The sequence below is a fragment of the Gymnoscopelus microlampas genome, assembly GCF_963454915.1.
Source record: "Gymnoscopelus microlampas genome assembly, chromosome: 4".
NCBI classification, from domain to species: Eukaryota; Metazoa; Chordata; class Actinopteri; order Myctophiformes; family Myctophidae; genus Gymnoscopelus; species Gymnoscopelus microlampas.
This window is the reverse complement of record NC_139941.1, coordinates 58412430-58429329: the sequence shown is the minus strand read 5'-3', so window position 1 is coordinate 58429329 and position 16900 is coordinate 58412430. Positions and strand designations below refer to the sequence as shown.

The following is a 16900-nucleotide window of genomic DNA, read 5'->3' as shown; positions in this document are numbered from 1 at the left end:
AATGCAACCCTGGAAATAAGAGAACAACTGTAGTCACAGTTTTTGCTCACAGTTTTTACTCAAGTAAAAGTATTATTGCAACATAGAAATACTCTGTTACAAGTAAAAGTCCGGATTTCAAAATTTACTTGAGTAAACATACAAAAGCATTGGTATCAAAATGCACTTAAAGTATCAAACGTACTTGTTATGCAGAATGTCCTGTTTCACAATTTTTTAAATGTGTAAAATGTATACAAATCATTTGGAAATAGCAGATCTACAAGCTCACAATGCATTGCGATGCGACTCATTGTGAGCTTGTAGATCGGCCATTTTCAAATGGACGAAATGTATACAGGGCTGGTTAATGTATGTTTTGTAATAATAATCTAAATCTACAAAGTAAGTAAAGTTTTCAAATATTTGTAGTGGAGTAAAAGAATAATATTTGCCTCTGAGATGTAGTGGAGTAGAAGTAAAAGTACAGAAATTTGGAAATACTCCAGTAAAGTAAAAAAAGAAAGTGTGTGTGTGTGTGTGTGTGTGTGTGTGTGTGTGTGTGTGTGTGTGTGTGTGTGTGTGTGTGTGTACCTTGCGGACCGGTAGCTTCTCTATAAAGTCCATCACACAGTGTGTGTGTGTGTGTGTGTGTGTGTGTGTGTGTGTGTGTGTGTGTGTGTGTGTGTGTGTGTGTACCTTGCGGACCGGTAGCTTCTCTATAAAGTCCATCACACAGTGTGTGTGTGTGTGTGTGTGTGTGTGTGTGTGTGTGTGCGCTTGTCTTAAACTCCAATAAAACAAAATGCATGGTTTTTACTAGGTCTCCAGATTTAAATCCCTTTACCGGTATTTATACTCTGAAAGGTGAACTAATTGAGCGGGTCACTTCTTATAAGTACCTGGGCATCTAGCTAGATGCCAAGCTCTCATTTAAGGTTCATATCGAGAACCTAATCAAAAAACTAAGAGGCCAAATAGGTTTCCTCTATAGAAACAGGTCCTGTTTTCCTTTTCCAGCAGAAAGACTTTAATTCATTCTGTAATAATGTCTGTTTTTGACTATGGGGATATATTGTAAATGCATGCTTCAATCTCCACACTGAAGCCTCTTGATGCAGTCTACCACAGTGCCCTGCGTTTTATTACTGGTGATGATTATCTCACCCATCACTGTATTTTAAATGATAAAGGGGGTTGGCCATCTCTCACTGTGCGTAGAGAGCAACATTGTATTTTATTTATTTATAAGGCCTTATGTGGTAAGCTTCCTTTAATATGATTCAAATGTTTGTTGTTGTTTTTCATTGTATATGTATACTTTATATGCTGTCATCAGGGCGTCCTTGAAAAAGAGAGCTTGCTCTCAATGGGCTTCCCTGAATAAATAAAGGAAAAAAAAAAAAAAGTGTGTGTGTGTGAGTGTGTGTGTACCTTGCGGACCGGTAGCTTCTCTATAAAGTCCATCACACAGTGTGTGTGTGTGTGTGTGTGTGTGTGTGTGTGTGTGTGTGTGTGTGTGTGTGTGTGTGTGTGTGTGTGTGTGTGTGTGTGTGTGTGTGAGAGTGTGTGTACCTTGCGGACCGGTAGTTTCTCTATAAAGTCCATCACACAGTGTGTGTGTGCAGAGAGCAGGTATTGTCCGTTGGGTTTGTTCAGGTCGCTGCACACCTTGGCCAGCAGCATGTTGGGGGCGATGCCTGTGGGAGGAGCCAGAGAACAGCTGTTTATCAAACACACACACACAGAGATACACACGTGTTACATAATCCTTCACAATGTTGACATTATAATAATAACTAAACCGCTCACAAAATGTAAGGAAACTTGAATTTGGGCCATTATATCTCCCCTTTACTAATACCAATCAGTAAAGTGTTATACATCATTTTTATTGGTGATTAGTCACCTTTACAACGAGGTACAGCTTGTAAGCATCGGGCATTCATGGAATGAGCAACACAGGCAAACGTGTGGGTAGCGCCGAGCAAAAATGTGCCAAAATGGCCTGTTAGACTTTTCTGCTGACATTCAATGTCGTGACATTCATGACATTCAATGGGCTTCAGGTGTGACTGCCTCACAGGTGAGTGACTGGCACCTGAACATGGGTTCTGCAACTTTGTTGAGTTTGTGTATGCTCCAAGCAGCAACACTGCCCCCATGGAAAGATGCCACTTTTGTCAGGATAAGGCCCGTGCAACAGGGCAAGTGAAGCTGGTGTTCCGTTATGCAGAGTGACAGCATTATTTGGTGTTAGCCCTGGTACCATTTACAAACTTAGGACCAAGTTCTGTGAGACTGGTGAAGTCAACAAGGAAGACAACAACCCAAGACCCCTTGCTTCACTGAGGAACCATAGATTTACAGGCAAGATTTGCACAACGGAACCAAAGACAGTCAAAGTTGCAGGGCCCATGCTCAGGTGCCAGTCACACACCTTTGACTGGCACACACCTGCCTGCAAATGGTACCAGGGCTGACATCAAATAATGCGTAATCTGCGTAACGGAACACCAGCTTCACTTGCCCTATTGCACAGGCCTTATCCTGAAGGGACAAATGTGGCATCTTTCTATGGGGGCAGTGTTGCTGCTTGGAGCATACACAAAACAAACTCAACAAAGTTGCAGAACCCATGTTGCAGAACGCAAAGTTGCAGAACCCACCTCTCAGCAGGTGTGTGCTGGCAGGTCGCTCAAAACAAGAGCGATTACCAGCAAAAGCATATTGGGTGATTTTGGCACATTTTTGCTCTGTGCTACCCACACGTTTGCCTGTGTTGCTCATTCCATGAATGCCCGATGCTTACAAGCTATACCTCGATGTAAAGGTGACTAATCACCGATAAAAATGATGTATAACACTTTACTGATTGGTATTAGTAAAGGGGAGATATAATGGCCCAAATTCAAGTTTCCTTACATTTTGTGAGCAGTTTATATTCAGCCCAACATTCAGGAGAACCATCGTATCGTCGCTATGGGGGGCAAACCATCTATTTTTCAACTTTTTTAAATTTCCTCAAGACCTGGGACGCGTCTGTGTCATTTTTTAGGATTTTTAGGAGCTTGTAGATCTGCTATTTTTGAAAAATCGCGAAAATGTGTGCAAATCTTTGAATATATATTCTTTTAGAGCAAACATTTTTAACTCAAATCTTTGCTTCTGGGGGGTCCCTGGAACAACATATTTTGAGATGGGGGTCGGCGGCCAAATACATATCATTGTGAGGGTCCTTGACATGAAAAAGATTGAGCACCACTCATATAGAAACATACGTTTTTCAGAAAACTGTTGGGATTTAGAAGACATTTGTAGAATCGTCTTCAGGTCTTAATGGGTTAAATCAGTGGTAACACCCTTTACGTCTCTGTGTAAGATGCCCAAATACCCTATCTCAACACAGGCTACAGTGGCGCACCTCGCTAATCATTAGACTCCCAACCCATTACCACTGGGAGTCTGGGTTCGACTCCCGCTTGGGACAATACTTTTTCAAACAACCGCGGAATACTTTTTATCGTCGATAAAGTATAGTTTTGAGCCTACTCAGCCCCCCGTCCGAGCTATGTACCGATAGGCACAGAAAAGTAAATGATGTTGTGGGGACTGCGTTTGCCCCAACTGACACTCAAAGTGACTACTGGCCAATAGGGGTGTGCCGATATATCGTCCCGCGATATATCGCGATACGTTTTCGCGACGATATGTATCGTTTTGGGAAAAAAAAATATCGTTTTGAAAAAAAAAAATTTTTTTTTTTTTTTTTTTTTTTTTTAACATTTTTTTTTTTACAATCATTATAATCAGGCATGCAAACAGCCCCGAGGTGAAAAGGGTGACAACATGTTTTTTTTTTTTGGGGTCAGGTGTCACACTATTGCCCTATTTGGATTGAAAACGGCTATTGTAGCTGAAAAGCTACAAGTTTGCATGTCTGAATAATGCAAAAACAGAATTATTTTTTTGCATTTACTTTTTTACACCCCCATATATTTTCATAATAAAAAAAGTGCGTATCGTATCGTATCGAAATCGTATCGAAGTTGTGAGCCAAATATCGTATCGTATCGTTTGGTGAAATTAGTGTATCGGCACACCCCTACTGGCCAATCACAGCGCGTCTTTCCCAGGACTTACACAACTCTCAACTTCCGCTACAAATCCGCAGTGCATTCCTAAAGCTCCATCTTGAGCACCATGTCTCTTCCTGAGTGTTGGGACGGTCCGCCTTCCACTCACCCGATTGGACAGAGGAGGAAAAGCAGCATAGAGCACATAAACACAAGATGTGCGCGAGAAGCGGAAAGATGCGCAAGACCATCAAACCACAGGATTCTCTCATTGACAAAGCATTGTCAATTCCGCCCGATAGGTAGAACAAAAGTGCGGTGTGACCGTGCCCTAACTCCACTTGAGCTGTATTTGTGTAAAGTGATGATAATATAATGTATTTGGGTAAAGTGATGATAATATAATGTATTTGGGTAAAGTGATGATAATATAATGTATTTGGGTAAAGTGATGATAATATAAGGACAAGTATATAGTATAGGATATAAGGATTCAAGTACATTCAAGTATCTGACAATGTATAAAGTCACCATACTAACTTTGATGAGGCAGTTTTGTGTTGTTAAACACAACACTATTACATTTTGTTATTATTAAGTTATGTCAGTGGATGTCAGTGATTATTACCTGCGCTGGCGGTCAGCGATGTCTTCTGCTCGATGCGGAAGCGCATCTCTCTCACAGCCTCTTCTGCAGACGTCCCGAACACCTGGAACCCCGGAGCGGATCCTCCAGAGGGAGTGGGACCGTCACTGTCCGTGTCGTCAAACAGAAGAGGAGAGAGCTCTGCGGTCTCCTGGCCCGGCTCGCTTTGCACTTCACCTTCATTAAACACACAGTGTGGGGAAGGGTTGGGATTCTTTGAGGATTTTAACAATTCAGGTTCCTTAACGGTTCGATTCCTACGTTTTCTGATAAACTTCTAATATTTATTAAAAAATGTCAACAAATGTATGTTGCTATATACTGTACATAGCAACAAGAACCCCAAAAGGTGTTCCCGTCCTGAAAGGTATAGTTACAAATAGGGGTTCCCACCCAAAATGGGTTAAAGGGCCAGAGCACTGTGGTAGAGGTCTGGGTTGTGTAGTCACCTTGTCATGATGTAACTCTAAAGGTGGACAAGAAATCAAAAATAATTGCTCCATTGATTAGCATTTGATGATTCAAAATATGCTCCTCATTGTATGGTTAAACAGTTACTACAGTAGTTAACTGACAAAGTCACTATTTTAGCATGTAAACAAACCCAAACAAAGTTCATTCAGACAATATAGAACATCACCAAACCCAGTACTGTTTATTTTTTTAAATAAAAATCAACTTGATTTTACTATTTGAAGATTCGGATCCACGGATCCAATATGGGTTTTATTCCTAAACAAAAATAGCAAAATCATTTTTATTAAAAAACAAACAGTGCTGGGTTTGGTGATGTTCTATATTGTCTGAAACAACTTTGTTTGCGTTCGTTTACGTGGTAAAATAGTGACTTTGCTTTGAGATCTGTTTTACCGTAGAATGTAAGTCAATATAGCATATTTTGAATTCTCAATTTCTAATCAATGGAGCAATTAAAAATTTAAACTTAAATTGAAAACAAAAACGAATGCAAGATGCTAATTTAGCAGTAGTGGCTCAGAGCCTCTGCCTGATGACCAAAAAGCCTGATATGTCTCCCCCGGCCAAGGGGGGAATTCCCCTTTAGGGTTAGGGTTTCCACGCGGCTTTCCACACGGGAGACTCGTGTTCGAATCCCGGGCGTTACGCCAAACCATTGGTTCTCAAAGTGGGGTCCGGGGACCCCCAGGGGTCCTTGGGGGGGTTCCAGGGGGTCCCCAGCAAAATGTGTTAATAGAGCATCACAAATTTTAACCACCTCATCAATTTATACGTTGGCTATTCCAAAAATAGCAGATCTAAAAGCTTGCAGTGTGTCACTTCGTGCCGCACTGCAAGCTTGTAGATCGGCTATTTTTGAACATTTTTGAAAAATCTTGAAAGTGTCTAAAAAATGTTGAATAATACAAATCAAAAAAAGAACACAAATCTTCTCTCCTGGGGGTCCCTGGCACAAAACCTTTTCAGGTGGGGGTCCGCGGCCAAATATGAATCACTTTGGGGGTCCTTGGCACGAAAACGTTTGAGAACCGCTGCACTGAACTACTGTACACTGACCTTGGTGAGCTCTGAGACAGTGAGTGTGTAGTTCTAAACCACTCTGAGGCAGTGAGTGTGTAGTTCTAAACCACTCTGAGACAGTGAGTGTGTAGTTCTAAACCACACTGAGACAGTGAGTGTGTAGTTCTAAACCACTCTGAGACAGTGAGTGTGTAGTTCTAAACCACTCTGAGACAGTGAGTGTGTAGTTCTAAACCACTCTGAGACAGTGAGTGTGTAGTTCTAAACCACTCTGAGACAGTGAGTGTGTAGTTCTAAACCACTCTGAGACAGTGAGTGTGTAGTTCTAAACCACTCTGAGACAGTGAGTGTGTAGTTCTAAACCACTCTGAGACAGTGAGTGTGTAGTTCTAAACCACTCTGAGACAGTGAGTGTGTAGTTCTAAACCACTCTGAGACAGTGAGTGTGTAGTTCTAAACCACTCTGAGACAGTGAGTGTGTAGTTCTAAACCACACTGAGGCAGTGAGTGTGTAGTTCTAAACCACACTGAGACAGTGAGGGTGTAGTTCTAAACCACACTGAGACAGTGAGTGTGTAGTTCTAAACCACACTGAGACAGTGAGGGTGTAGTTCTAAACCACACTGAGACAGTGAGTGTGTAGTTCTAAACCACACTGAGACAGTGAGGGTGTAGTTCTAAACCACACTGAGACAGTGAGTGTGTAGTTCTAAACCACACTGAGACAGTGAGTGTGTAGTTCTAAACCACTCTGAGACAGTGAGTGTGTAGTTCTACTTCATTCCTTCTGACCGCCAGAGGCAGTGTTTTCAACACCTGGATATTCATCGCGCGCTCGCGCATAGGTCGAATATTAATACCAACAAAGTCACTCGTGACCTGTGTGCGCGCACGCTACCTACATAGGTGCGGTGTACACAGCGATCATCCTCTTTCATCTTTTCGCCTCCAAGAGGCGTAGGTCGATACAACTTCAGCTGCGCGTGGAGTCTCGTAACCAAGAAGGTTGGGGCTACGGACTAGTTCGTCCTCCAGAGACTGCGTAGTCTGTTTTATACATCGGATAGAACCGAAAAGGAAGAGAAAAGAGGACAAAGGAAAACGAAGCATGTAGGAGCCTGCAGCGGTGAATGGAGCTAGCTTGCTAGCACTGAAGCTAACAACAGATAGCAGCGTGAGCTTCGCCCGCTCCACCGTTGTTGCTTGTCCCGACACGGATAACGTGGAGTAGCCGTACATTGGAGCGACGGTGAGTGCAGTTATTGTACTGTTTACAAAAAAAAAAAAGCGATCTACCGCTTTTAAGGGACCACGCCACCGCGGCGTGTGGCCCACCGCCATAGAGCCTCAGCATTGCGAGTGTTTCCCACTCCCTACTGCTCGTCGCTGGACCAAAGGGAATATAAAGTATTAGCGTTGAGTGTTTCCCATTCTGCCGCTTTACAGCCACTTTACAACATAGCGTCAGCATTGCGAGTGTTTCCCACTCCTTACTGCTCGTCGCTGGACCAACGGAATATAAAGTATTAGCGTTGAGTGTTTCCCATTCTGACGCTTTACAACCGCGTGCGGACCACCGCAACATAGCAATGTATGACGGCTGTGACACCTGTAACACATGCTCGGCTGTTATGGGATCGGAAGATGGCCATGACCTGTGCCCACACTGTCTTGGCATTGGGCATCTGAGGCAAGCCTTGACGGAGGACGCTTGCACTAATTGCAGTATAATGTCTTTCGCTGAGAGGGAAGAGAGGTTGGCTGCGGCTGAGGAGGACACCGAAATACCTTCCTCAGGAATGCCAGTCTTGAGCCCTGTAAAGGGTCTTTCTAAGCGCCAGCGCCCAGGTACTGAGCCCTCAGACACCAAGAGGAGGCGTCGGGAGGATCCGTTGTCTCACAAAGTGGACACATTAACCCATAGATATTCAACTGGCGGCCCGCGGGCCACGTGCGGCCCGCGAGGAGCTTCCTTGTGGCCCCTGGCCATATTCCAAAAACTTGGAATTTTTTTTTTTTTTTTTTTTTAATTTTCATAATTATTATTTATTTTAACTTTAATTTATGTTATCAAAGTTAAAACAGTACAAATGATTTATCCTTCATTAGTTCTTTAAAGGCCATCTTTCATTGGAACTTAACTTAGAACCTTAAATAGAACCGAATTAGACCGAATTAGACCCGAAAAAAGGTTGATTTATATTGGTCAAATAGAACCGAATTAGACCCGAATTAGACCCGAATTAGACCGAATTAGACCCGAATTAGACCGAATTAGACCCGAATTAGACCCGAATTAGACCCGAAAAATTTCGCGCGCAAATTGTGTGCACACATGCACGCGCGCTGCGCGCGCGTGCATTTGCGCGCACTGTGTGGCCCCCAACTCCAAATTATTTTGCAGTTGTGGCCCCCTGCCTAATCTAGTTGAATACCCCTGCATTAACCACTGAGTTTGCTCAAATTAAGGCCCTTCTTCTCAACCTGCAGCCTGGTGCTCCCCGCACCGATGCTGTGGCCCCAGCGCCTCCACTCCAGGTCAGAGATGGGAACTATGGCCATGATACTGTCGATGTTGCTGATCAACATGAGGACGATGCTATGTCTATTGCAGCCTCGGACTCCCAGTTTACGTCCGGAACGGCACAGCATGAGGACGTGGAGGAAGCGGGCGGGTCCCCCACCCGCTCGGGGACAGGCTCTCAGGGATCTGAGGCAGAGCCTCATGGGCCTGGGACTGGGCTCTCTGCAGCTAGGGAGGCTGTTCAGCTGGCCTTATCACGACTTGGACTTGATGTCCCCCCGGGGGAAGCCCCCCCTCCTAATGCCTTCTTCGGGCACGCTCAGCAGCCCTCTTATAGAGTGCCAGTGTCTGAGGACTTCATCACCGAGCTTCAAATGTGTTGGTCGGATCCCAGGTCCAGGGCCAGTCTCAACCTGTCACGAGACTGCAGGGCCTTTGCGGCCATGGACAAAGCGGGAGAATATGGATTGGACCACGTGCCGGCTATGGACCCGGCCGTGGCGTCCTTAATAGTGTCGCCGGATGAGGCCCTCAGACCGGATGCTCGTTGCCCACGAGCACAATGCAGGGTAACTGATGACTACCTCACCAGGAGCTACGATATAGCAGCTCGGGCGGCACGTATCGGGAATTCTCTTGCTCACCTTATACTGGCACTAGGCCAGTCCCTCCGCACGGCGGAGGGTGATGCCCCGTCTCAGACCCTGAGTAAGGCCTCACTCGCTGCCTTCGGCTATATGACTAGAGAACTTGGCAGACTGATGTCCACCCTGACTTTGGCCCGTCGCCAGGTGTGGCTCGCCCAGGCCCCGTTGACAGAGGGGTGCAGAAGGACACTCCGCACACTGCCCGTCATTCCGGGCCAGATGTTTGGGCCCGCAGCTCAAGAGGCCCTGGAGCGTAGTGTTCAGGCGAACAGGTCCAGACGGCAGTTTGCAGACTTACGCCCAGCCCCGTCACCTCAGCCCAGGCGCACAGGCACTCCTTACCCAGCAACCAGGGACCAGAGCTCCTCGGGAGCCAGACGTCCCTTTCCGAGGCAGGGCCAACCCCAACAAGGCCCCCAACAGCCTTCCTTCCGGCCGCCCACAGGCAGGGCTCCTAGGCGTGGGGCCCCTGCCAGCCGATCCTCTAAACCATTTCAGGACCGGGGGAGTCGGAGGTGACTCTCCCGACCCGGGCCTCAGCCGGTTCACCCCACAACATCTGAGCCGCTGGGAAGCCTTGACTTCAGACCCTTGGGTGGTATCAACGCTATCCGAGGGTTACAGAATTCAGTTCAGTCGTCGGCCCCCAAGTTTCACTGGGGTACGGATGACGGTGGTCGACGACCCGCTGAGGTCTCAAGCCCTCAGTCGGGAGATTTCAGAGCTCCTAGAGAAGAGAGCAATAGAGAGTGTACCCGGTTCAGCTCAGCTAAGAGGGTTCTACTCCATTTATTTCCTTATTCCGAAGAAGGACGGCGGCCTCCGGCCCATCCTCGACCTCAGGCAGTTGAATCAGTACCTGAAGGTTTTTCGTTTCCGAATGCTACGCACTGTGGATGTTCTCCAGGCCGTATCAAAGGACGATTGGTTCACAAGCATCGACCTGAAAGATGCTTATTTTCATGTGCCAATAGCACCACACCACAGACAGTTTCTCCGCTTTGCTTTCAAGGGGCGGGCTTATCAGTTCCGGGTGCTCCCATTCGGGCTCTCTCTCGCCCCCCGGATCTTCACCAGATGCGTAGCGGCAGCGCTTGCTCCGCTGCAAGCCAGAGGCATGCGGATCCTCCCGTATTTAGACGATTGGCTGGTATGTGCTTCGAACCAAGAGCAGGCACTCAGCGACACGTCCACCCTTCTGGCCCATGCCGCTCAGCTAGGGCTCACGGTGAATCTCGCCAAGAGCTCTCTGGCTCCCAGTCAAACCACTGTGTTCATCGGCATCGCCCTCAACTCAGTTTCAATGCGGGCCTGCCCCTCCCCGCGGAGAGTGGAGGATATTGTGGGCCTTGTTGCTCGTGTACGGGGGAGTACAAGGCTGACATACGGCCTGCTCCTTCGTCTACTGGGCACATTGATTGCGGCATCCGCAATTGTGCCCCTGGGACTCCTTTCGTTGCGCCCCCTGCAACTGTTGGTCAACGGCTTAGGCCTCGACCCCAAGAGGCACCAGAAGAGGCTGGTGAGGAACTCCAGCCAGTGCCGTGGGCTGCTAGAACCCTGGAGAAGGAGGGCGAGTCTGTGCCGGGGCGTCGCCATGGGCTCACTACCCTCTCGCCGGGAGATAGTGGTGACGGATGCATCTCTCTCAGGCTGGGGGGCTGTGTGGAAGCACAGGACAGTCAGAGGAACCTGGGCCGCTCAGCAGGGACTACATATAAATGCACTGGAGCTCCGCGCAGTGTACTTAGCCCTCAAACATTTCCTTCCAGCCTTGGAAGGGAAACATGTCCTTGTCCGATCAGACAATACGTCAACGGTCTACCATGTGAACCATCAGGGAGGTGTCAGGTCCAGGCAGTCTCTGCAGGAGGCTCAGAGACTTCTTCAGTGGGCTTTTCCTCGCCTTGCCAGTCTCAGGGCAGTACATCTGCCAGGTGTTCACAACCAGGCTGCAGATATGCTTTCTCGCCAGAGTCCTCCTCCAGGCGAGTGGAGGTTGGACCCCTCAGTGGTCCAGGAGATCTGGGAGAGGTACGGGAGAGCAGAAGTGGATCTGTTTGCTTCGAGCACATCAACACACTGTCGACTGTGGTTCTCCCTGTTGGATCCAACCAGTCCATTGGGGCAGGACGCATTAGCCTACCCATGGCCCCTAGACTGCCTCTTGTACGCATTCCCTCCAATCCCACTGCTCGGGCTGACACTTCACAGAATCGCCACATGCGGTCACACGGTGCTGCTGGTGGCTCCATACTGGCCGGGGAGGGTATGGTTTCCCATGATCCGACGGCTTCTCAACGGAGCACCTTGGCCTCTCCCATCGAGGCCGGATCTCCTGTCGCAAGTAGGGGGCCGCATTTGGCATCACCAGCCAGATCGGCTCCAGCTTCATGTTTGGCCCCTGAGAGGCCGGGTTCACTGCTGAACTCCTGCGATCAGGCGGTTGTCCATACATTGCTCAACGCTCGTGCACCCTCCACTAGAGCGCTGTACTCTAACAGGTGGAAATTGTTCCGTAGTTGGTGTGAGGGTCAACATGTGGATCCAGTCATGTGCTCTGTACCAATGCTGCTCCGCTATCTACAGACATTGTTGGATAAGGGGCTCTCAGCCTCTACAATGAGGGTGTATGTTGCCGCCATTTCGGCTCAGCATGGGCTGGTGGACGGGCGTACTGTGGGATCTCATCCCTTGGTGAGTCGCTATCTGAAGGGAGCTCTTAGTTTGCACCCCCCGCATGTCACTCGGGTGCCCTCGTGGGACTTGCCTACGGTCCTGGAAGCCCTGTGTTCTCCGCCGTTCGAGCCGCTGGAGCGGGCCGATCTCAGGTGGCTGTCGGTTAAAACCGCCTTCCTCCTCGCCATTACATCTACCAAGCGAGTGTGTCCCACTGGCTGACATATGTGCTGCAGCAGCGTGGGCTTCTTCCTGCACGTTTGCCCGCTTCTATAGGGTGAATGTGGCCGCCCCTCATCCCATGGCGATGGCGGTGCTGTCGGCCTCTTCAACCTGCAACTGATGGTCAGGTAAGGGCAGGTTCCTCGTGACTATGTTGGTATTAGTCATCCAGGTGTTGAAAACACTGCCTCTGGCGGTCAGAAGGAATGAAGTAGAACGAGAGTTATGCATATAACTGAGTTCTACGAATTCCGGATGACCGCCAGAGTTGACTGTCACCCGGAATCCCATTCTCGACGAAAAGATTTCAAGAGGATGATCGCTGTTTACACCGCACCTATGTAGGTAGCGTGCGCGCACACAGGTCACGAGTGACTTTGTTGGTATTAATATTCGACCTATGCGCGAGCGCGCGATGAATATCCAGGTGTTGAAAACACTGCCTCTGGCGGTCATCCGGAATTCGTAGAACCTTAGTTATATGCATAACTCTCGTTCTAAACCACACTGAGACAGTGAGTGTGTAGTTCTAAAGCACACTGACCTTGGTGAGCTCTGAGACAGTGAGTGTGTAGTTCTAAACCACTCTGAGGCAGTGAGTGTGTAGTTCTAAACCACACTGAGGCAGTGAGTGTGTAGTTCTAAACCACTCTGAGACAGTGAGTGTGTAGTTCTAAACCACTCTGAGACAGTGAGTGTGTAGTTCTAAACCACTCTGAGACAGTGAGTGTGTAGTTCTAAACCACTCTGAGACAGTGAGTGTGTAGTTCAAAACCACTCTGAGGCAGTGAGTGTGTAGTTCTAAACCACACTGAGACAGTGAGTGTGTAGTTCTAAACCACACTGAGACAGTGAGTGTGTAGTTCTAAACCACTCTGAGACAGTGAGTGTGTAGTTCTAAACCACACTGAGACAGTGAGTGTGTAGTTCTAAACCACTCTGAGACAGTGAGTGTGTAGTTCTAAACCACTCTGAGACAGTGAGTGTGTAGTTCTAAACCACTCTGAGACAGTGAGTGTGTAGTTCTAAACCACACTGAGACAGTGAGTGTGTAGTTCTAAACCACTCTGAGACAGTGAGTGTGTAGTTCTAAACCACTCTGAGACAGTGAGTGTGTAGTTCTAAACCACACTGAGACAGTGAGTGTGTAGTTCTAAACCACTCTGAGACAGTGAGTGTGTAGTTCTAAACCACACTGACCTTGGTGAGCTCTGAGGCAGTGAGTGCGTGAGGACTCGGGCCAACGGACCCTCTGCTCCAGGTGGTCCGTCAGGTCCAGGTAGGCCTCGTCCAGGCTGAGGGGCTGGAAGTGGGGGTCGTAGTCTGCAAAGATCTCCCTGATCTGGCGCACACACACACACACACACACACACACACACACACACACACACACACACACACACACACACGCTGGTTAGCACGCTCTCTTATCTGTTTGGACAGTGAGATTATTAGACTGTGTCTGTGATTGTGTGTCAGAGGAAAATATCTGCATTACAGCAACCTGTCAGATGTTTAATAACACTATTTATTATACAATCAGACTAAATAACACAAAGTAACTAAATATTAGTGGTGTGGCGTGGCGTGTTGAGTCGTGGCGTTGGTGTTTCATCAAAACCATTTTGGGGTTTCTGATTCGGTCGGGAGTGGAAATAACTTTAAGTCATCAGGCGGCCGGAACCAAGGGTGCCGGCCCGGTACCACCCAAAATAATTCCCTGCGATCAAGGTCATTAATCATTAATTTTAGGGCCTTCCCAATAAAACCCTTGATGCGGTGTAGTTTAGCTCATTGGTTCTCAAAGTGGGGTCCGGGGACCCCCAGGGGTCCTTGAGGGAGTTCCAGGGGGTCCCCAGCTAAATGATAGATTAGGCACCAAATGGACCCTTATGGGTCTTTAACTCTGAGAGTGTACAAATGGAACCAAATGGACCGAACCAAATGGACCCTGACGGGTCCATTTGGTTCCATTTGTACACTCTCAGAGTTAAATTAACATAATTTTATAGGGATGTCCGATATAATCGGCCTCCCGATATTATCGGCCGATATTAGCATAAAAATTGATATCGGGAAAAGATCGGTATCGGTTTTTGAAAAATTTTTTTTTTTTTTTTTGCTTTATAAATAAGTTACAGGAGTTCTTACTGTATATGGTGTGTGTGATATGAAATTTGAGCTTACCCTAATCACAATAATCCCCGCCTATATCGGTATCGGTTGATATCGGTATCGGTAATTAAGAGTTGGACAATATCGGTATATCGGTTATCGGTAAAAAAGCCAATATCGGACAACCCTATAATTTTACAATATAAATTGCGGTCCAAGTGATAGAAGTACCATTAAATGGGGGTCTGTAGCCCTAATGCATGTCAAACTGGGGGTCCTTGAAATTAAAATGGTTGAGAATCACTGCTGGAGCCGTAGAAATCTTCTCTTATGGGGGTCCCTGAGGAATATCTTTTCAAATGGGGGTCCGTGGGCTAATAAGTGTCAATTTGGGGGTCCTTGACATGAAGACACGGGGCGGACCTTGACACGGGGCGGCTATAGCTGAATGGTTAGTGAACCCGCCTAGGGAGCCAGAGGCCCTGGTTGCCCCAGGTTCGATTCCAGGCGAGGTCAGCATATGTGTCGATGCAATGAAATTTGTCCCTGAGCAAGACTCTTAACCCCTAATTGCTCACAGGTTCTCATTGGAAACAAGACCGCAAGGACTTTCATGAACGACCTGTTAAAAGGAATTATCCTTATAAGAAGTTTGAGAACCACTGGTTTAAGCTTATAGGAATAGTTTGTTTGGTATATCCATCTTTTATTCCGACCCGCAGCGACTGACAAGACTAAACTAGTAGTTCTACACAATGCAGCATTTAAATGGGGATTGGCAAAAACTAACAGGGAGAACCAAAACAAAAAACGGAACCAGCTACCGGAACCACAGTATTTGTTTTAACCCATTGAGACCTGAAGCCGATTCTACATTGTCTCCTAAATCTCAACAGTTTTCTGAAAAACGTATGTTTCTATATCAGTGGTGCTCAATCTTTTTCATGTCAAGGACCCCCAAAATGATATGTATTTGGCCGCAGACCCCCATCAAAATATGTTGTTCCAGGGACCCCCAGAAGCAAAGATTTGAGTTAAAAATGTTCGCTTTAAAATATATATTATGTTCAAAGATTTGCACACATTTTCATGATTTTTCAAAAATAGCAGATCTACAAGCTCGTAGCGCGGCACTCGGTGCCGCGCTATGAGCTTGTAGATCTGCTATTTTTGAATATCCCAACGTGTAAAATAATGCTTTTTTAGCTCAAATCTATAAATGACACAGTTCCAGGTCTTAATGGGTTAAAGCCCATTCATAGATGGGCTTTAAACCTTAGCCTAAACCTAACCTCAAAACCACACCCACCTGGGCGAAACACCGGTAAAAGAGAGAGAGTCCAGTAGTAGTGTCATGGTGTGGAGTTAACCCTTACCTCACTGCTCACCGCTCTGTACTGGTCAAAGTTGGTGGGGACGATGACCAGGTTGGGACAGAGCTTCCTGGCGATGAAGCCGGGCATGGCGGCGCGCACACCGAACTTCCTGGCGTGGTAGTTAGATGTAGACTGTATAGAACACATTACATACAGCATGGTTGTTTTTTACATTACATTACATTACATTACAGTCATTTAGCAGACGCTTTTATCCAAAGTGACTTACAATAAGTGCATTCAACATAGGTAGGGAACGACACTACTAATCACCAGAAGTTTCTTCTAAAACAAGAAACTAAGAGTATAGCGCTAAGGTAAAAGTGCAATATATCAGCTACCTACTTTCTTAACCCATTTAGACCTGAGGCCGATTCTAAAAACGCCTTCTAAAACCTAACCTAAGATTTCTGAAAATGTTCAAATTCTTACTAAAAAAATGTATACAACATGATGTTGCTATATATGTATAGATATGTATAGCAACAACTAATGAGACACAGAGGTGGCTCCCGGATTCAAAGGTATAACAACATATAGGTGGCAGCAGATGAGACAAATAGGAAAATCAAATGAGCAAGAGCTAAAACAAATAAGTGTTGAATAAACAAGATCCAATAGGACAAGAGCTCGTACAACTAATTGACAACAAGTAGGCAAGGCTAAGAGTAAGGGTAGTTTTTCCTGAAGACGTGGTTTCAGTCTGCGGTGAAAGATGGGCAGTGACTCTGCTGTCCTGACATCAGTGACTCTGCTGTCCTGACATCAGTGGGAAGTTCATTCCACCACTGTGGGGCCTTTCTGAACAAGCTCCAGAGGTCTGATGGCAGACACCGGAGCACCAGCAAGGAGGGAGTTGCAGTAGTCCAGGCGGGAGATGACAAGAGCCTGGATGAGCACCATTTACATCATGGGTCTTCAACAGGGGGTCCGGGACCCCTAGGGGGTCCTCAGAGTTACTACAGGGGGTCCGCCAAATCTTTGTGTGTTATGATTATTTTTTTTTGCCTTGAACCTAACTTGAACTCTATAGCATCCCTTAGGAGAACTTTAGCCAAAAATAGCAGATCTACAAGTTCACACACTTGAACTCTATAGCATCCCTGAGGAGAACTTACGCCAAAAATAGCAGATCTAAA

At 46.8% G+C, this 16900-nt stretch overlaps 1 protein-coding gene across 1 annotated transcript in view; it reads right to left on the bottom strand.

Annotated features, from left to right (window-relative positions):
- polk (polymerase (DNA directed) kappa) overlaps positions 1–16900 on the bottom strand; it is a 34521-nt gene that overhangs the window by 12572 nt on the left and 5049 nt on the right. The window contains exons 5-8 of the mRNA XM_084054856.1: positions 15762–15893; positions 13471–13612; positions 4684–4878; positions 1555–1679 (exon numbers count right to left, since the gene is read on the bottom strand). Coding sequence (XP_083910982.1) covers positions 1555–1679; positions 4684–4878; positions 13471–13612; positions 15762–15893 — 594 coding nt within the window. The remainder of the gene's footprint in view (positions 1–1554; positions 1680–4683; positions 4879–13470; positions 13613–15761; positions 15894–16900) is intronic.